The following is a 21,701-nucleotide window of genomic DNA, read 5'->3' as shown; positions in this document are numbered from 1 at the left end:
GGTGGAGCAAGTGGGAGAACATTGCCACCAGGCCTGACTGAGGAGGAAGCTGTGGAACTTGAAGTGGAGCTTACTAAGGTGCTGTATTTTCATAACCACATTCTCCTTACCTCAGGTCATCTTTACCTCTTTTACCAGTCACAGCTACTGATAAGATTTTTAGAGCTTGATCTTGGGTAAATTAATCAAATAAAAAGTGGTTGATGGGATTTGTCATCAGATATTGCAAGTTGAAAAGAAATGACAAATAATGAGCAGGACTGCAAAATTCTAGAAATTCAGGATTGATTTTGTATGAAAAGGTAACATATAGCAAAGGTTTCTGATATGTTGTTCTTAGTCCTTATTTCTGCCTTAAAACCAGCCTCCATGATGCATGTAAATACATGAACATATGGACCTGGAATGCATTTTGCTTTCTGACCAAACAATATCACTGTGTATGTCTTCTCTGCGTTCTGCAGGTGGAGGATGAAATTCAGACACTAAGGCATGTTCTGTCAAATAAAGAGAGGCATGCTGGGGAATTAAGGAGGCGGTTGGGTATTAGTCCTCTGTCTGAGATTAAAAACAACATCACCAAAGGCTGGCAAGATGTCCAGTCTTCTAATGCGTGAGTACTTCCAGACCTTTTATGAATCGGTCCTGTTTCATTTTATGCGTCACTCTTGTGCTGTTTAGTTGGTATTAGACCTGTGTTTTGTCCTTTTTTTTCACTCATTCACTCACTTTTAATTCTAGTTATATGAAAACCTCACAGACTCTTGGGGATTTGAATCAAAGAATTACATCATCTAACATGTGAGTCCTTTCTCTCACATCCTTTTCTCCGTCTTCTCATATGTTTCTGGGTTTTGTTAATCTTGTCTCTTTTTCTGTTTGTCTTTGATTTCCGAATTTCCCTCTCACCCGAATGCTTTGTGCTAATAGAGTTAATTTAAAGTTTAGCATTTTTAAATCTTATGGGAGATACGAGTCAGCTTAATTTAAGTCTCCCTTTGGCAAGCAGAAATACCTATAATACCTACAACACTTCTTAAAAGAATTAATACCAACTTGAGAACAAAAAAACCCTACTGAAGACTTTAATGCTCTGTCAAACAGGGGTGCGCAAATCATGTATTCATTTAACAAAACATCTAAAAAGTAAGGTTAAATGTTACACAGAAACCTAATTGATCTGGCGAAAAAAGTATTACATTTTCACTGTTCAGTTATAAAAGTCATAGTCATACGAAGATGAAACAGAATCCTGGAATTAACCTATCAAAGTGGGCCATATTGTACTATGAAATATACTTTACTTACAGTTGTGTGGTTATACTGAATATCCGAACATCTGTGATTACTGACGCTTCTCAAAATGCAAATAGCCAAATCACATCCATGTCGATATTCAGTATAATCAGTATAACAGATTAAATGTAGTGCATTGTGTTCTTACCCTCAGCAAGTTGTTGGGCCAGTCTGGGAGCTGATAGATGACTTGAATGATTTTCAGTCTGTCCATAATAATAAATCTGCTTAGCAAAAAATCATTCTAGCATCAGCCATATCACACCGTGGTACTGCAGCACACGATATTTAGTATCGAGTAGTGTTGCGATCTGCAATGTTTTACCACTGCGTTGAATTCAGAAGTCTGATTGGTCAGAAAGTATTGAATAATTAAACATATCTCATTTATATTATGTTTTTTTCCATATGAGAAGACCTTTATTTGCATTTTCGTACACAAGATTGGTCTCAATAACTAGAAGTTGGTGAGGGAATGATTGTTTATATTTGACATAATGTAAGTGATAACAGGAACTAATTTGTTTTGTGGATGTTTTGCTACATTAAGTGTAACGGTGAACAGATTTCATCAGATCGTTCTTTAAATCATTTTTTAAAATGGCACATTTTTGTGCCGTAAGAAGAAAAAAACACTTATGGGGTATACTGTTATAGTACATTTTTTACTAAGTTCATGGTGGTTCTCTTTTTGGTTGTTGAACAAGAAGAAAAAAGCCAGAAACAGCCTCTTTACAAGCACATCACACCTAATACTGAGTTGTCTGATATGTGATGAATTGCAAAATGGGTCACTCTTTACTTGCATTGCATTAAAAATATAGTAATATACAGTAGTTAGTAGTGTAGTATACATATGCCAGTATACCCGTGGCAGCATTGATCCCATTTGAGACCTAGTGTTTTAAGAAAAGTTTCCCATGATGTTAAATGTTACAGATTTTCTCTCCTTTAGTTACCCACCTCTTGTTGGTTGGTGCTCTTTATTTGGCAAATGGAAATGTTTTAAATGTTCCACATGAACAGGTGATGATTGTTTCAATTCAGCATTTTTGTTTCACTTCAGACTATAAAACACGGTTTGAAGAGTAACAGTCTGTTAGCTGTTGAAAATGACTTGTTAAATACTTTATAACTGTAGTAGTGCTCTTACTCAAGCACATTATAAGCAACATAACACAGGTCAAAAGGAAACTATTCATGACGTCAGGTGACTATGAAAATGAAGTCGAACCTGTTTAAGGTATCAGAAAACTGGGTGAGAGTTGCGTAGTGTATTTTCATCACCAAAGCTCGTTGGACTACTAGAAAACTACAGAGCTCCTAGTTGTGCCTTCATATCATGCAGTTCAGATAATTTGCAAAAATTTGAGCTCAAAGTAAGTGGTTTTTATTCTTACATATGTACAGAAATAAGCATTTTGGATCATTAAATAATTTTTGTATGATTGTAAATGTATATGCAGAGGAACCTCGATACTCGTGACCTCAATAGTTTGTGACTTTTCATTTGGAACCAAGAAGACTAAGAGTAACTCGTGAAAAATCTGAAAGTTTGGCGTAACATTTCAATTAGTACAGTTTGTACTAATAAATTACATAAAAATGTTTAAAAAACAATTTTTTTATTGTATTATTTATTTAAAGTAGTAAATAACATATTTGACAAGTAATTCACAATTTTCGTTGAGTTTACAGTACAGTACAGTACAATTCCCCTTGAAAAAGGAACCATAAAAAGAGACTGTGCACTGTACATGTACATAAAAGTAATAATTATCTAAAATTCTGTAGTATTTGGATATATACATTTTTGTGTGTATATGTATATATGTACATGTGTGTGTGCGTGTGCGTGTGCGCACATGCCTAACTATACACATCATTAATATTTTTATTATTTTTCCTGTTAATTGGACAGTTAATATTCTTTTAAAAGAAAAATAAATACAAAATACATAAATACAAACATAAGAACATCAAATCTAAATGAAGTATTAAAAGTTCAAGATTTTGAGCCAGTCAACAATATCTGTGTACGTCTAGAAAGTCTGTACATTATAATTATAATATGGATATCTTTCTGCTTCTCTCTCTCTCTCTGTATAGTTATCTTACAGCATCTGCTACTCTGGAAGACATTAGTCGTTCCGACACGTGAGTGAAAGTCTGTTTTATTGAATTTCCAATAATTTTGTTGTGGGTAATAATGATGACTTTCTACATTTTTACTTTGTACCTTTTTATAAAAAAAAAAAAAAACCAGGATGTGGCGTGAAACCAGGACCACGTTCACAACTGTTGGTAGTTGAGGAAAAATGCACAGCTCGGCTTATCTTTCTGCCTTTAGTACCGAACTAATGTTTATATATGTAACTGTAGTAACTTTGAACACTGGATAACTGACAGGAGAGGTGAGAATCACCCGGAAACATTGTTGTGGGGCACATATATGCCTTACCTTTCAACAAAGTGACATATGACATCGTTTTTTTTATTTTTATAAAAGTGTTTGTTGTGCTGTGAGTTATTTCATATTATGAATACAGTATTTAATGTCACCATCTTTTGCATCTCTTGTCAACTTCCTGCTGAATTACTGTTGTATTTCACTCATTCTTACCACGAGAGCTGGTGAGAATCACCTGGACAACTTATGCAGTTATGTTGTGAGGAACGAAATTGGACTGCAATTGTGGGCCTGGTGAAAATATATAGTGATTTCTAGCTCGTAGCAAAACAGACCTGCAGCAGAACAGCTTGGCCATGACATCAGCATTCATGGCATCTGGTTTCCCAGTGTCCTCTGTCCATTGCATAGGAACAATTGATCTGAGAATCTAATAGCCACCATCTATTCCAAATTGTACATCAGATCATGCACTGGGCAACACAGGAAATGTTCACCTTTATGGTTCGCTGCATGGTCAGTTGACTGATATGACCTTGGGTAGATAGCCTGGGTTTAAACATAGTCACCTCTGAATCAAGGTGAGCATATCTCCAAGGCATGCAGACGTCACCTCTGTGCTAAGTGGATTGCTTGTCCTGTCCCTATGAGGTGTTTGGGTCACCAAGAAGAACCAAAGTCACTGTAAAAACGGAACAGTTCTTATCAAGGGACACACAAATCTAACGGGGAAAGTATGCTACTGAGTATATTCAGTTAAAGCTATTGGACATGGTGCTCTAGAATTAAATATGGAAAAAATTTGAAGACACACTAAGCACAGGTATGAAGAGATGATACGAGACTATCCGAAGCTTTGAAGTTCAGGGAAACTTTAGTGTGTTAAACAGATAATGAAATAGTGTGAAGTATATACGAGGTGAGAGGAGGAAAGGGAGGCAGTGGCTGCATGGCAATTTTATGTATTTTATGGTCATCAGTGAGTTTATTGAAAGTCTTGGCTCATGCCCAGGAATGTATCCAGGTAATTTTAACAAAGCTGCTGTAAATAATGTTTCTAATCGACATACAGTAGACGTAGGTACAATGTTTTATCATCTGTAGAACTGTATTAATTCTTTGACAAAAATAGTGATCAAGTAATTCCAAACATGTAGTGAACAAGGGATCTTTGTTGGATTCATGTTTTTTGTTCATATAAATGACACATTTTGTATCTTACTCAGACAAATTCCATAACACTTTCCAAAATCCCAGAGTCTCAAACCAGTGTGTTTAAACTAAATAAAATGATGATGATAATAATGATAATGATAATAATAATAATAATAATACATGTTGGTTTATGGGTGTTTGCTGTACACGTGTGCTTTAATTTATAGAAATGACATTCATATACTTCACAAGTGCTTTGATTGCAGAGTTGCTTTGTCCACTTTCTTTTTTGAGTCTGTGTTGAATAAATAAGGAAAGACTGCAGGGTCATCAAAAAAACACATCGCCAAACAGCACTAAACTTAACCCTGGTGCTAAACCTAACCGATAAAACAAAATGTTAATCAGAAATACTTACAATATATAATAATATACTAACATTAACTATGATAACAGGGATACTAATCTGGCTACTTAATTAATCATTAATAACAATAAATAAATCCCCTATTTTTAATTTTATTTTTTTTTTTAAATCAAAGCTGCATTATTCTTGAATTAATGACCAGATCAGGAAATCTGAAAAATTATGTGGAGGGATGACAGGATGTTTGCAGTAAAGAAAAAGAGAAGAGTGGTGTGTAATTTTATTCGGTTAAGTTTATATGAAAAAACATACGTATATCCATGAGTATGGCTTCAGTTGAATGTATATATAAATTTTGAAAGAGAAAGAAGATGTAAATCTGAGTTTGGACTATTTCATATTTTCTTTTCTTTTGCTTTTTTATTGACAGTAAATTGCAGACACTTTTGTTTACTTTGACCCACATTAATTGAGCATAGTTACGCATACATTTTTACATTTAAGACCTTTTAGTCCAAATAGCAAAATATTATTAAAAAATTAGTGACCCCAAAAAAGAAACAGTTTTGAGTTCTGGAGGATTCATAGCACTAAATCAAATAAAAATGTCCTCTTAATTTGTCTGTTAGCAAAACAAAGTATCCATTTTGTATAGACCTCAACTACCACCTGCACAAGGATTTGGATACAGATATTTAGACAATGTAGATATCTTGTGTAAGGATGTATATTTTTTATTTATTTAACTAAAAAAAAAGAAATGTATGTTGGCAACGAATACATTTCTCCTTATATGTGCATCCAGTGCACCTGTCCTTATTTGGATTATGTTGTGTCTTTGGTTAGCTCTTCTGCAATTAGTGCAATGATGCACCAGTGCGTGGTTCCTGAACCTGTCATTAAAACAGCTGAGGCATTTTGTGCCGTAGTCAAACAGCTCTATCTAATCGCTAACCAGCACAGCAAAACATCACCCAGTCATCAAAATGTTTTGTTCTGAGTAATGTTTTTGTAAACAGTAAAATGTAACCATGTTTCTGATTAATAAATAATTACCTTCCTGTCTGTTTGTAGGTACAAGAAAACGCAGGAGACTTTGTCCCAGGCTGGTATGTTGACGTCATCTGCTTTCTCGTCATTGGGATCAGCCATCAGAAGCAGACTGGGAGAAATGAGGTTCATATTTATATCTTTTTTTTATTTATTAATTTTTTATTTAAAAAAAAAACAACCCACATTGGATTTGGTCACTATTTTGGCCTTTTTGAGAAAATTGAGTATCACACTGAGTATTCGCACTACAGCTTAAAATGATTTTACGTTTCGATATATTTTTTTTTAATTATTTTATTTAAAAGCCGGTCATATTCATGAGGAATATGATGAGGAATTCACCATATAAAGAACCAGTTGTGGGCGGTCAGGGCCAGCAAAGCCTTCTCTGCTGGCCTAAACACTATCAGAAGCACTGACCTACATTTACAACCTAAATTCTAATATTTGTTCCCCAAAATTATATTAATTTATTCCCAACAGTTTATTCTCTTTATTTTGTAGCGTTTCTCTTGGTATGTGCTGCCATGTCAATCTAATCTGCCCAGGGCCTTCAGTCTGTTCTGCTGGCATTTTTTTACCATAGTCTCCTTAATAAATAGCTCTGTTTCTTTAACCAATCAGATTTCATATTCACCTCACAGAATAGCGTCAGCATTTTTCCGTCCTCTGATTGGTTGGTCAGAGGGAAACTGTTATAGCCAAGTTCGACTGACAGAACATGTGTAGCGCTGCACACATTAATACATCTGAGTTAGACTTTTTTATGCTTACGGAGGAAGAGAAATTGATTTGGTCGTGAACATACTTAAAAATCCATTTTGAAGAAAAGCTAGACACGGTGAGGAGAGCTAGCAGCTCGTCTCAGCCCGGGAAAGGGTTTCTTGCTTTAGTAAAATGGTTTTCACCCTCCATATGTGAAATGTCTCTCTCTCTCTGTAATGCCACGCATTGTTATATTGTGTTTTTGTATAGTATTGATGGTCGTGATGTGATGGTGGTATTAAGAGGTGGGTTAAGTCGGTTAAGTCCTCACTGAAGGCCCAGGTACCAAAAGCACGGCCTGCCATTGTAAAGCACAGATATATATTTCCCAATGTCCTAGGCAATTTTTTCCCACATTTGACCCATATAAATAATTGCTCCAACAGTAAACTGCCGGCTTTGTGCTTGGTGTTGCATTTTATTTTTTTATGTGTCCTTTGTCCATGATTGTATTTTTTTCCTTCAATGCTGCATTGGGATGCTCAGGGCTTTGACTTACACACCCCTACCCGGGTAAGAATTGGCCGACAGTTCTGGCTTTTTCTTTTTCCTCTTACATTCCACCCCACAAACATTTACCACTGTAGATATTCCTCATTTCCGAATGACTTGTGTAAGATTGCATCGAACTTGTAAGGAGCAGAACACAGCGTGATGTACATTTTATACTGTTTCTTGGTTAATCATTTTTTGAGATGTTTTTGGAAAATCTTTGAGCATGTGAGCAGCCACCATGTTACAACAGTTAATATAAATCTGTAATTGATAAAAAAAAGATGGCACTATTGTCGAAGCTGCACTTTTACACAAAACTTAAGCTTCAATTCAACTGACTTAGAATTTTCCAGTCTCTTATTTTATTCTTTCAACACAATTTATGGATCTTTTGCACTGTAACAGTTTCTTGTTCTCAGAAGTGTATTATGCAATATGTTCCCTCAGCCCTTTGCTTTTGCTTGGCTAACACTCTCTGCTTGCTCTAATGCGTCTGCTTCTTTGCTCTCACTGCCATCTGAAGTAGCAGCTACTCCATGCACCATTCCCTAAGTATGCCCACTATGAGGTAAAGTACCAGGTACACCAGACCACTTCTTCTTCTCTCCTCTTCCTCATTCTCTAAATATCCCACTTGTTCCCATGACACTAGAAACTAGGAAGTATAGTGGTTTCTTAGACGTTTGTTATGTAGAACTAATGCATTTGTTGTGTATCTGTTTTTTTTTTATAATCTCTCTATCATTACTAAGCACAAGCACTATTTACCTGTAGCCCCCTTTATTCCGTGTTTCATGTGTTTGAACTCAACACAAGCCAAACATTTTACATTTGATTTGTCCTCATGTTTTTTCCAACTTCCTTAGGAATTCACCAACCTTTAAAACCATGGAGGAGAAAATGGTAAGCACGTAAAATCTCCTCATAATATAATAAATGGAAAATAAAATAAAATGACGTTATAGAGGTAACCATTTTAGTAGTAATGATTTTACTTTACCAGTCCAAGGCCACTGGAGGAAGCACGAATGGTGAAGACGCGTAACCGCCACCTGGCATTGGTTCTGAACAGGAAGCGCAGATTCATCACCAAAAATGACCCGTGACACAAACTACTCCGAAATCCTTTAAAGCGCCATGCTGAAAGCCACCAGATTTTAAAACATCAAAGAAATAATGCAAAACAGTACAAAAATGCTGTTCCAGCTAAAAAAAAAATAAACCTCCAATAAAAAATAAAAACACACAACAATTGGTTCTACTGTTTCGCTTGTTTCCAATTTATATAAAAAGGTTTTCAGAATGGCGTCTGCTCTGACATTTCTGCTGATGTAATTCACTTTCGGTTCCATGCAGCATCGTATACACTCTGACACACTGTGGATTAAATGCTTCCTTGGCAGTATGCGTCCCTCCTGTTGCATATGATTAATGAGTGTGCAAATGTTACAGATAAGCATAACTACATCCCTTAGAACTCAGGACAACAGGTGCTAGCGCTTTAAATTTAATGTGATGAATGTAACTAATGCATCATAAATCGATTTATAGAACATGTTTCTGATTTAATTAATATAACTGACTTTTTTGGGGGGTTAATATATCGACTCTTGTTATGCTCATATATATATATATATATATTATTTGCTTAAATTATGTTTGAACTTATGTTTATTTTTCTGGTGTGATTATGGTAAAAAGATATATTTAGGTACAATTAAACATTAGTGAATTAGTGTGTATTTGCCCAGCTGTCCTGAAGTCAGCACTTGGGATGTGCTTACGGTTGATGTGCAGTTATTTTGGTTTGGAAAAGGAGGAAATCTAACGTGAATAAATTATGCAAACATGACTACCATAAGACTGTTACTTTTTATCACATACACATTGTTCTTTGTCTTGTGATTTTATGTTTAACAGTTATGCTTAAATAAACCTAGAGGTGGAAAACTATAGTAGTGGTGGTGATTTAATTTCAGATATCAGTATTCAATTTGGAGTTCCCTGACTAATGAGTTTTATTTTGGATAATTGTTGTCTGGGTCTGTTTGGGCCCATTAGGATCATGTTCAACCCCACCTGGATTTTCTATTCAAGCAGATAGATTAGGAGACTGATTTCCTCCCATGTTTGGCGATGTGAAGTGTGTTCATTACAAAACTGGAAATCATTATCTTGATAATGCATTTATTCAACTGTTTCTGCTTAAGATTAAAACACCACTCAATCAGAAAGGAAACATTTGAAATGTCCATAAACATTTATTTTTACACCAGCAAATCAGATTAATGTATGTTTTCTTTTAGACAGACAATAACCATGCTACAACATAAAGGTCCTATAGTTCTACTCCATTATTCTGTATCTATACATGAGACCTTGACCATTTAACTAGGAGTAGCATAGTTTCACAGCCACATCCAAACATACTATTTGGAACAACAGTCTTTTAAAAACATGACAAAAGGAGGTCATAAATAAAATAGAAAAACAACAGATTACCGTTTCACTATAATTACACACATTGTAAGGAACTGTGTCCTGCCCATGTTACTCCATTGCATTTAACTTAAACTTGCATTTTCCAACATTTCAATGTAGAACCCTTAATGGGCAAACCAGTGTAATTTTTTATAAGGGAGGGAAATGCACAGGGAAGGACCACAGATGCAAACCATCAAAAGCCATCAAGAGCAGGGACACACAAGGGGGGCAATGTGTGAGGGATACAGAGAAAGTGTCAAAGACTCCGAATATCCATCCACACAGAACTGTTTTTAAAAGCCCAGTGTATACACTTTTAAAATGGTTTTAAAATCTAAAGAAATGAGAGCGAAGAGGCTGAGGCTGGTGATGTGTTCAGTGCAGTGGTACATAAGCCAGAAAGCATAGAATACCCTGAAAGTAGGGTGAATGACTGGCAGGTGAAAAAGGTGTAAAAAATATATGAATGCAATGATATGCAGTTTGGCAATGGTGTGACTGGTCAGGAAGACGTGCACATGTATGGCAACTTCAAACGGCTGTGTTCATCTGTACACAAATAATGTAAAATTTGAATGAGGAGCTTTATGGGGGGGGCTTTATGTACTTTATTTTAAGTACAGACATAATGCTGTAGTAACCTAACAATAGCGTCTGTGTTGTAGTGTCATGTAAATAAAAAAACCAACCCTGTTTATATGCTATGAAGAAAAAAAAAGAAAGAAAAAAACCTGAAGGACATATTGCAGTGACATCACTGTTTGCTGCTGAATAAACAACTTCCAGGTAATTCATTCACAATCACCATGATCTCTTGACGCAAATAGGAAGAAGAAATGCACTCGAATGAACCATTATCACACATCACCATGAGCAATAACACACTGGAATAAATACACGCTAACTATTACAAAGTAAAAATGCACAAAATATACATAGGTTGTACATACACAGAGTTTGTACACCGTATATCTATATAAAAACATTTCTCTTTCCTCTTTTACGTACACACTGGCGATGCAGACATCGATAATGACGGAACAGAATGTGTTTCAATAGAAAACCCTCTAAAACATCAGTATGGGGACATTACCAAGGCAACATGAGCTCAATAATATGAGTGATGCAAAGAATCGAAAAAAGGTGCTATAAAGACGAAATCTCAGAATCCGGCAGCTACATCCCACACTGCTCAATTTCTGATTGGCAAATGAAACATACTAATTTTGGCTGGGCATTTTAAACATTTCAACACTATTTAAAACTCAAAAGGCATAAATTATATATTTTATATATATATATATATATATATATATATATATATATATATATATATATATATATATATATATATATATATATATATAAAACATGTGCTTGGTAGCATCTTTTGCATCACTTTTGTCATTTAAACTTAAATGACTCGTTGCAAAAGACTAAAACTGCATTTAGTGTTAAAGTTCAGAAAATGAAGACAATTATGAGTGTAAAGCATTAACATAGAATGGACAATATATTATATACCAAGGCCTAATACTATTTAACCTACTTTGTGTGTGAGTTTTGTTCCCCCCCAATATGCAATGAAAAGAATGAAGGCATGCAATGCTGGGAGAAAAATAATGGCAAATCTTAAAAAAAATGTGGCTTTTCTTACAGACACATGCAAGTCAATTACATCATTTCAACAAGAACGTCCATCATACACTCCTGAATGGGAGAAAAACAATGCACATAAAAAAGACCTACTGTGTTCAACCTTATCTACTGATTGGGGAACAGTGCATGCTACAGGACAGCAAGCAAATCTGACTGGAGAAGAGGCTGATGGAAAGGCAAGTCTGGGAGTCAAAGGCAAAAAGATGGGGTACAACAAGAGAGAAAATATCTTATGCTCTTTTTTTTCCCCAGTTTAACTCCTTATTTTCAAGCTACACTGATGTGAATGTATGCCACTCTGGAAGAATGGTGATGAGGGTGGATATGAGAAACAGGTGGGAATGTCTGCAGGAGTTCAGCTTGTGTTCCCCTTGCACTGGCTTTTCTCCCTGCCAATGGTGGCTTTTTCTTTTAAGTAGTTGGAGTTGCTCCTCTGCTCGTTCCTCAGACTCAGGGGTGGGAGAAGACTGGCAGCCGGATAGAATCGGTATTAGTTGAAGCCGGTGTCGGTCCGGTAGGTGGTGTGATGGCCATCGGATGTTAGCTGGGTGGTCTCTGTGGCCGATGGTTGCAGGACAATGGGCTCACCTCCACCAGCCTCTGTTTAACCACAAAGAGAACATTTACAATAGCAAAGATTTGCGACTTGGGGCTCCCGAAAGCAACAGAAAAGCATTGCCAGACAGTCCAGAGATCATGAGATTGAATCCCGATGAGGTCACGGCCACTGATGAATGGGAATCCAAGAGAGCAAAATTGCTCATGCTCTCTGGTTGGTTAGGGAGGACACACTCACTCTCCCATATCAATCACAGCAATTCCAGCCAATCATAAGCATCTGTAAACTCACGTATGCGAAAGAGGGTAGATAACTCTTTCCTAAGAGTGCGTTATTTCGCATCATGCCACCGCACGAGCGCCAATTTGAAAATGTTTCCCATTTGGGAGCTGTCATGTGATAAGGGAGAGCTTGCTAGTAAGTAGGATTTGGTAGATGAACAATTTGGAAAGAAAATGAGTCAACAACACTACTGGATTTAGAAGTGTACAGGGTCAGAATTCATGCTTGAATGTAAAAGTGCTGCAGCAGTTCAAGAAAAAAAAAAGAAAAGAAAACCGACTTGCGTCACATTCTGTACTATTGACATCTTTTAAGAGAATGGAAATAATAAAAAAAAATATTTTCATACACATTGTTCATTCAACTGAGATGAATGTACAGATGGGTGACAAATTAAAGGAAAAACCAACATAAAGTGTGTCAGTAAGTGTTCACTATCACACGCCTCCAGACAGTTTCACTGCATCTTTGCATAGATTTTACATGTCTCTTAAACTGTACAGAAGGGATAAACATCATACTTGCAAAAGATATTTCCTCAGTTAGTGTTTTGTTGATGGTGATGTGGTGATGGACAGTGTTGTCTAACACACTGCTCCAAAATCTCTCATTGGTGTTCAAGTGAATTGAGATCTGGTGACTGTGAAGGCCATTGCATATGATTTAACATTATTTTTTAGACTTTAATTCAGTGACTCTTTGCCCCCTGTGGATGAGAGCATTGTGGGTACTCTCATCAGATCAAAAGTTTCATCGAATCATAAAACGAACTGATCAGCCACCAAAAGGTTGCATTGATTTGCAATGACTCTTCCCAATATGAATACAAGTGGACAAACCATGCCAGCAAAATGCATAACAAAGCTAGCGTTTTTTCCTTTAATTTGTCACTTGTCGGTATGTTTAGTGTCTTCCATTAACCAGGACATTCCTCCTTCCACAGGTACAATATTCATTACAGCATATAAAAAAAAACTATGAGGGTTCAAAAACATTTTGCATAAGTGCCATTGACAAATTTGTCCAGGTGCACTGAATGAAGAAAATCTAACAACTGCATATAGAAAACATTGTGTGATTGCCCTCGAACATATGACTTGGCAATGCGTCGTAATAGAAATCCAGGTGTATGCGAACAGACCAGAAAGCGGGAAGAAAACAGTCACATTATATTGCACCAAAGGCATTTTTTAAGCTTTTTAAATTCCTCTGTATTATGCACATACCACAAAATTAAATTATAAGTGTAAAAATCGCCACCAGATGTCTGAATTAAAACTGAGCTCAGGTTCGGGGTCACCCTCATACTGTGCACATAGTCAGCTGAAGAGCAGAATGATTAGACGGGTCATTACAATGTTATCTACAGCTGGTATAATGTGCCACATTACAACATCTTTATATATATATTTCTATGATTATATCACTACTTGTGATGCAAACATCTAGGTTTATAGAAAAGAAACCTGGTAAAAACTCACTCATGCGGTGTTCATTTAGCCTAGACCTGTTCAGATGCGAAAGCTTTAACATAAAGAAGACATTTTATTACAGACACTACCACTGTGTGAAAATAACACTGTGAGCGATAACATGAAAGATTTCAAAACAGACTACAAAACTGGAACATGTCCAAAGCACAGGTTACAGTGTAGCATCTAACCTCTCTCATCAGACTGCAGCTGGGCCTCCAGGTCTTCAGGAGAGACATAGAACTCCTGGTCCTGTCCCTCGGGTGGCCGTGGTTTACACTTTCCACAGCAGCAGTTACAGCAACAACACAGACAGCAGCAGAAATAGCAGCCTGTGGCCAAGCCGCAGAACACAAAGAGAGCCTGCAGAGGGAGACAAAGCACACCACGGATAAAGGAAGAGCATCAGGGAAAACTATGGACTATTCCAGAATTTTTTTTTAAATGTTCCAAAAGCAGGTGATGATATAAATAAATGTATAATTTTAACTTTAATTAACATACGACTACTAATGGCTAAGGTGTACTAAATATATTGCCTTTATGCTGGTGTGACATTCAATACACTATTAAAATATACAAATAAAATGAAAAACATTATAATATACTATAATGTATATATCAGGAAATAAAAGCGGAAATTCTGATATATATCGTCTCATTTATCAATTGATCTCTAACCCAAATGCCTTCAGGACAACAAAAAGAAAAGAATTATCCTTGTTATTCCAATTGAGAGACTTTATATAAAGACCAAAACTAAAGATTTTGTGTCATACGGTAAACTGACCTTGGCCCACCAGCTGGACAGGACAAAGTAAGTGTTGACGTTCTCTTCCCCAAACTGCTCAGCTACGTAAAGCCCCAGAGAGCCGTACTTGTCATAAATGTTGCGTTTGGTCGGGTCGTTCAGGATAGCATGGGCATTGTTGATCTCTTTAAACTTGTCTGCTGCCTCAGGATTGTCCGGGTTCTTGTCAGGGTGGTATTTCAGGGCCAGTTTTCTTTAAAAGGATGAAAATGGGTATGGGTTTGAAATATTCAAGTGTTATGCTGACTGGCATGGTTAACCACACAATGACTGCATTAACTTACAACCAACTCTCAGTGTGTGTGTGTGTGTGTGTGTGTGTGTGTGTGTGTGTGTGTGTGTGTGAGAGAGAGAACAGAGCATCCCTACAGTCATGTTTGGTTTAATCTATTCTTTACTATATTTTACAGATATTTCACACTCACCTGTAAGACTTCTTGATGTCATCATTAGTGGCCAGTTTGTCAACACCCAGTACATGATAAAGGGATTCTCCAGAGGTGGAGAGGGTCCGCTGCCTCTGCTGCTCAGTCATGGCAATTTATGTTTTTCACAATCTGAAAGGTAACAAAGGAAGTTGCTTAACAACTTAATAACGTAATTATGCACTCTACTTTATTTCATATTGACTCGACTGATAAACTCAGCTTTCCTTTCTATCAAAGAGAGAAAGAAGCAGCTATTACTGAGGGTTTAGTTGAAACAGAGGACCAACCATACCACAGCTGCAGATGAATACGTTCAACATTTGGTTTTCATGATAAAATCTAGAACAGTGGAATCATTTTCTCAACCTGGTATTTCTGAGAGCGCTTGCTTACATGAGCCAATGTCTGCAAACAGTAGTGTAGGCTAACAAACCTGGAACAAATCTGCGTTTTGTCTTTTTTAAAACTCCAAAGTGTATTTTGTAATCAACATTTCTGGAGAAGAAGCCACAGCTTGCAGGGGTCAATATAGTGCACATCAGTGTGAGATTTAAACACTGAAGCCACTTACATTAATTAGAGGTTTAAATGAAAGACTGATCAATACTGCATTAAACTGTAGCAGAACTCATTCTGCTCATTTTCTGGCCATGACAAAAAAAAATCCCAAAATAAATCATTTTCATCACTTGTGCCCACTATCAGTATATGCAGCACTAGCTTGCAGGGTTTTTTATTATTATTATTATTTTTTATAAAAGATCAGATGGATATGTTAAATTGATGTATAGAATTAAAGCTGTAAATAGCTGGATTTAAGGATGCATCAATATGGGTACAGCTACATGGTTTTTGTTACTCGTTTATACCAATATTGATGCAGAAATTAGTAAATTACTCAACTAGGGATCACAGCGCATTGTTTTGAGCTCTTTATCAGATTCCCTGCTTTACGTCATGGCAAAGAAAGTGCATGTTCATGCACTTTAGCTACCAGTCTTGATAGTGTTAGCCAGTTGTTTTTAAATAAATCACATTAGCTAGTTCTATTACCAACATTTGGACTGGTTAGAGTAGGAGTTTAAAAGAGCAGTAGGTGAAGATGTTCCAGACTGATAGTGGCTGATCATCATATACAACACACTGGGCAAATTTAACAGTTGCAATTTTGAGATATTTACAAACATGCATGTTGTCTGTGTGCCTTTTCCCCCTCCTAGTCTGCATTCACCACAGAGGCACTTTCTGCTTGGAGCAATTAAATCTTTGTGCTGAGTTTTAGGTTTAGGAAGCTTTACAGAATTATGTGTGCTTCATCAAGTTGCTGTAGCTCCTTGATATTTTTACAGAGCACAGATTGTAGCTTTCATTGTCATCAATAACCATGAAATAATTCCAGTCTGCTGGCATTTTGTCATCTGTTCATTAGCATGGTGTTTTACATCACATAGCTGGTATTAAGTGTTAAAATAGATGTAGATGTCACAAACATCAGAAATAGACTCATAACTATTACTAGTATCAGCAACAATGCATATTCTAAATTAATTTTATTTAGTTTATTATTAGCTTATTTACTCAAGACTTTAGGCTCGGGAAGTCTGAAAAAATTATAATCAATATATCATTTACATTTGCGGCATTTAGCAATATAATTCCTTTCAATTATAGTGCTGTGATGCAGTTGATGCGTTTTGATGCTATGTTTCACGAAGGAATAATCAAAAGGGATAAGCCTCTGAAAAGTAATAGATTGTATAGAGTCTAAAAGGCTGTAGAGGGTTCCCACAGAATGAATACATAACTGTCTACACGTGCTTTTCCTGGCAACTTACAAATATTAATGCTGACCTGCCAAAATGATAATATGACATCACCAGCCCCTATTCAGGAGAATTACCCATGATTCATCCGCTGATGCGCTCTCTTTACATTGCATGCTCAGTTAATGTAGCATTTCACTAGAGATCATTATATCCTATAAAATCTTAACCCCATAGAGGTCCCCTCTTTGTGAGACCATTAAAAAGTAAAAAGGTCAAAATAATAAGCCCATGCTAGAATGGTCAGCAGTGAATGATTAGGCTACTACAGATTTATAGCTTGTAGAATTCTTCTGAACTCAGATAAACCTAGGCTATTATTAAACATAGGTGAATCTGGGCTACTGTGTGCCCTATTGAGTTTATTTGAAATTACTTATTAAGTCGAAAAGTTGAAAAATGTCTTGCCTTGCCTTTATCAGCGATAAACAGAACAATGTTCGCAAGTTATTCCTTTAACAAGTGTGGATAGTACACAGACTGTACCTCTATGCTTAACCATCATTTAGTTTGCTTAGAACCCTTAAGTGTCCATGAGAAATCTATTTTCTGGGATCATATGTTGCCTGCTTCATCAGTTGCATGTTCGACATGGATTGGGCTCATTTCCGACTAGGACAAGAGGTTCTAGCGCTTGTCCACTGTGCACTCATCCGCTGACTCCCGTGTTTCAGCTGGTTTACTCAGCACTGCCAGCCACTGACCAATGCAACACAATGCACGATCACGATGGTGCACAAGCCTGGAAAGAAAGCCTTGAAAACAGGGAATTTACACTGTAAAATCATGCATGTGCAAATGCTCAAAATCTTTATCTTAGTGCATTTTAGTGAGAAAACATTTCTGAGATAAGAATGCATGAAGAAGACCAGAGCTCTCAGATATACAGGTTAGGAGACATGGACATACATTTGGCTCACTGCAGCACACTATCAAACCTTACATTATTGTATATCTGTATCGTAGGAAAACTGGGGACATGGGTATTGTTGTTAGAAAATGAATTTTTTTTTTACAAACCAAGTGAGTCCTCGTAATATTAATATACTGTATGTACATGACAATCCATCCTAGGAGATATGCATGCTAAAGATACTAGTCAGAGCATAATTTCAGATCAGAAATCACAGAAGTGCTGATGTTTAAAGTGGATTCAGAGCCATGAAATAGTTGAGCAGTTTGTGAAAAAATAAATCACGCATCCTGTCTGTCTTCTGCATCCGCTTCCACCCTGCATCGAAAAAGGAGGAGAAACGAGCAAAACGACCTCACCATTCATTACACACGCAGAAGTAAACATCGCTTTGCTTTGAAATCACGACAATGTGACTGTGTTTATAATAACATGAGAGTAAATATTCCCTGGTATTGTACCGGTTTATGAGACTTCGAGTGGACATTTTTTTTAAATCACGGATTACTTCAGCGACGAAGAGTCGGGGTCGCTAATCTCCATCTTGCTAGTCACTGCATCATATGAACACTATGTGCACGAGCTAGCAGCTCCATAGCATCCATATTGGTTAGCCTGTAGCTCGAGCTCCCTCTGCACGGGATACAGCAACATTACAGAGCCAATACACCACCATGCAGGGAGGGAAATGCTACGTACTTATGTGTGAAACAAAGGTATACAAATTTTACCTTTTTTTGTCGGCGTCGACAAAAAACCTGCGTCTCGGGTTAATTTCAGTGCAGTAACAGTGCTGTTAAAGCCGTGCTCGCATCCCCATGAGCTCTGCGCGCGTGTACGTGAACGCTGAAATGCAGCAGCAGAAGGTCTGTGCTCGGCCCCGCCCACTAACCAATGCGTAGCGGCGTGCGCGTGCCCGCCAATCTACAGCGATATGGATTGTTAGACCACTGTGTACAGTATAACATGGATGTATTACTAGTGTTTTCCTCCAAACATTTTATTATGACCGGTTAACTGTTTAGTGTTTAATATTAGATAAATAGATGCAGATCCATGCCACCAGGACTGGTGCACTGGTATAGTCAAATCCAGACAAATTACCCTTCATAATAAAAAAAATGATAATCCAAATGATCCACTTAGACATTTAGATAAATAACTTTCCCCTTTTGTATGAAAATACATAAATCTTAAAAAAAAAAAAAAAAAAAAAAAACAGGCCTGAGCCTCTTAGTTTCATAGAACAGAAAGTGTAATGGTACATCAGGGAAATCCTAAAAAGACTGTATACTTTATAGTTTGTAGCAACAGTTTAAAGCATATTGTGAAAGCAGTCAAAATGATGATGATCATATGTAGATTTTTGTCCCGAATATAAAAGGTTGCACACATAAAATCCTTTTATCACTATAAGCAAAAATAAATAACATAAAACATAAAAAGGGCCTGCACAAGATAGGAAATATAAAATATACAAGTAGTTAAACTCTTATGAAACACAGTCAAATAATGAAAAAAGAAAAATAGAATCTGCACTATTCAGTGAATTCATCAAATGTTATAATGTATAAAAACAGCTGTTTGTTATATGGTTGCAAGAAAGATGTCCTTCCTGAAATAATTATAGTCTTCATTGGATGAGTTTTTGCATTAATTATTATAACTACATGTGGCATTATGTGCACATCCTCTGTATTTGTGGTGCTGACACTTAAAAACACATCACTTATACATGTAACACTTATGCAAATACATACAGCACCAGCATATACATCTTATATATGTCCCACATGGCACATTTGCACACACACTAAACCAGGAGTCACAAACCTTTTTAAAACTAAGAGCTACTTCTTGGGTCCCGATTAATGTGAAAGGCTACCAGTTTGATACACACTTCAAAAATAACAAATGTGCTCAATTTACCTTTAATTATGTTATTATTAATAATTATTTATATTCATCTATGTGAAGACACTGACCATGTTAATGATTTCTCACAATAATTATAAAAAATGATTTAACAAGGTAGGAAACAGATAAATATCAATATGCAAAACTTTATTTCTATAAATCTTTGCAAGTATTTACATTTTCAAATGATCACTTCTAAAACATTTTTACTAGCCACTTACAATAAAAAAAAAAAAAATGCACTACGTTGCATCATGATTTTAGTTACGTACCATACAAAAATCAATTTGGAGACCAGCTAGCTTTAATCTAATATGAAATATTTGTTTTTTAATATTATAATGTTCAAATTCACACCAATGCAAGTGTGATTTAAAAAAGCCCCATTTTGGTGACCCCTGCACTAAACACCTTAATGTATATATACATTAACTAGGAGACCCAAACCTGTTCTAGCATGAATATGCCCCTGAGTGGCCTGCTATGGAGCTCTAAATTTAACCCTATTAAACACCCCTGGGGTGAACTGTATTGTTGACTGCCCCCCAGGCCTCCCTACAAAACTACCGGACTTTATTAACACCCCTGTAGCTAAATGAGCAAAAATCTCCACAACCACACTCGAAAATCTACTGGAACATGACTTTCATTTGCATGTAATATTTAGATAGATAGCTGCTCTAAAATGGTGGTGTTTGATTGGCCATATAAGATATTTTAACAAGACACTGACTAAAAAAAGTATTATATTTCAGAGGAATAGAAGTGTGTGAACATATCACAGCACCTCATGCTGTGAGAAAAACATTCACACTTCACTAAGAAACAGACCGACAGAGAAAGCAGGCTTAAAAGAACTTTGTGGCACTTCCAGCTGAAACTCAGCAGCTCAGAACAGAATGACAACAGTGTGTTTACCTGCCATGCACAGTCTTTAGAAATTACATTCTAACATATTTCTTTGAATACTTTTTTTATTATTCTTATTTTATTTTATTTTATTGTATTTTATTTTATGAGAGTCATGTGGTTAAGTAGCTCAAAATAAGCATTATAAGCTATTTAGTGTATACAGCAATCTTGTGCCAACACTGGTGCACACAATGATGGTCCAGGAGTCTATCATCAGTCATGAGGTATGTAAGTAGTTCAGCCTCTGCAAGGTCTTTTATCTGATGTATCAGTCACTATTAAAGAAAGTAATAGATTCAAACCCATAGCAGCACTTTAAGGCTGGGACATAAATTGCTGTACTCCGGTCAGGCAGAAATGTCTATTGGCTTACTTGATATAACATCTGTAGTCCATTATGTTGTTATTATTTAATGTGAAAAAATACTGGCTTATGCTTATGTTGTAAAGTAGGTACTATGCAGTTGGGGTGATATAAAGACAACATATGTGATTCCCCCAAAACACACCATTGTTACCACAATGTTAGAGGCACACTACTGTATAGGATGTCTTTGGATACCCTAATTAGGAACCCAAACCCGTTCCAGCATGACAATGCCCCTGTGCACAAAGCCAACTCCATGAAGATATGGTTTGTAGTGGAATTCTTGATTGGCCTGCTATAGAGCTCTGACCCCAACTCTCTAATCCTCCCAGGAGAGTGGAGGTTATAATAACAGTAAATGTGGACTGAATATAGCAGTGGGGATTCATCCATTTGGTACCTGAGCCCCTGACGATACGTGCCAAGGAGGGCAGTTTCATTCCAGCCGCTAGCGGTGGTTAGGGTGCGAAAGTGGATGAGAAAAGCTACCTTGGACCAGTCGGTGGGAACCTTGTGAGGCTGCATCTCCATGT

At 36.5% G+C, this 21,701-nt stretch overlaps 2 protein-coding genes across 23 annotated transcripts in view; one reads left to right on the top strand and one right to left on the bottom strand.

The window, feature by feature from the left end:
• tpd52l2a (tpd52 like 2a) overlaps positions 1 to 9,494 on the top strand; it is a 10,204-nt gene extending 710 nt beyond the window's left edge. The window contains exons 2-10 of one of the 21 annotated variants that reach the window (XM_046871627.1): positions 1 to 78; positions 465 to 613; positions 742 to 801; positions 3,406 to 3,453; positions 6,303 to 6,404; positions 7,533 to 7,559; positions 8,068 to 8,109; positions 8,408 to 8,444; positions 8,525 to 9,494. The exon at positions 1 to 78 is cut by the window's left edge and continues 14 nt beyond it. In XM_046871627.1, the coding sequence (XP_046727583.1) occupies positions 1 to 78; positions 465 to 613; positions 742 to 801; positions 3,406 to 3,453; positions 6,303 to 6,404; positions 7,533 to 7,559; positions 8,068 to 8,109; positions 8,408 to 8,444; positions 8,525 to 8,527 (546 nt within the window). In that variant the 3' untranslated portion in view covers positions 8,528 to 9,494. Of the gene's footprint in view, positions 79 to 464; positions 614 to 741; positions 802 to 3,405; positions 3,454 to 6,302; positions 6,405 to 6,615; positions 6,716 to 7,532; positions 7,560 to 8,064; positions 8,122 to 8,407; positions 8,445 to 8,524 lie in introns of those variants that run through there. The other 20 variants (XM_046871625.1, XM_046871622.1, XM_046871635.1 and 17 more) reach the window with 20 other exon arrangements.
• A 2,137-nt stretch (positions 9,495 to 11,631) lies between these two features.
• On the bottom strand, positions 11,632 to 18,850 carry dnajc5aa (DnaJ (Hsp40) homolog, subfamily C, member 5aa). Of its 2 annotated transcripts, none has more exons than XM_046872011.1 (5): positions 18,704 to 18,850; positions 15,234 to 15,365; positions 14,788 to 15,001; positions 14,189 to 14,360; positions 11,632 to 12,284 (listed from the first exon to the last, which is right to left on the bottom strand). In XM_046872011.1, exons 2-5 carry the CDS (start codon positions 15,341 to 15,343, stop codon positions 12,175 to 12,177), a joined length of 606 nt encoding a protein of 201 aa, XP_046727967.1. In that variant the 5' UTR covers positions 15,344 to 15,365; positions 18,704 to 18,850; the 3' UTR covers positions 11,632 to 12,174. The 2 variants fall into 2 exon arrangements, with proteins under 2 accessions (XP_046727967.1, XP_046727968.1); XM_046872012.1 differs by lacking the exon at positions 11,632 to 12,284 and adding an exon at positions 12,291 to 14,049.
• Positions 18,851 to 21,701: the final 2,851 nt, after the last annotated feature.

This window comes from Silurus meridionalis, chromosome 17, assembly GCF_014805685.1.
Source record: "Silurus meridionalis isolate SWU-2019-XX chromosome 17, ASM1480568v1, whole genome shotgun sequence".
NCBI classification, from domain to species: domain Eukaryota; kingdom Metazoa; phylum Chordata; class Actinopteri; order Siluriformes; family Siluridae; genus Silurus; species Silurus meridionalis.
The sequence above is the reverse complement of the archived record's forward strand: the minus strand, read 5'-3'. Positions and strand labels throughout refer to the sequence as shown.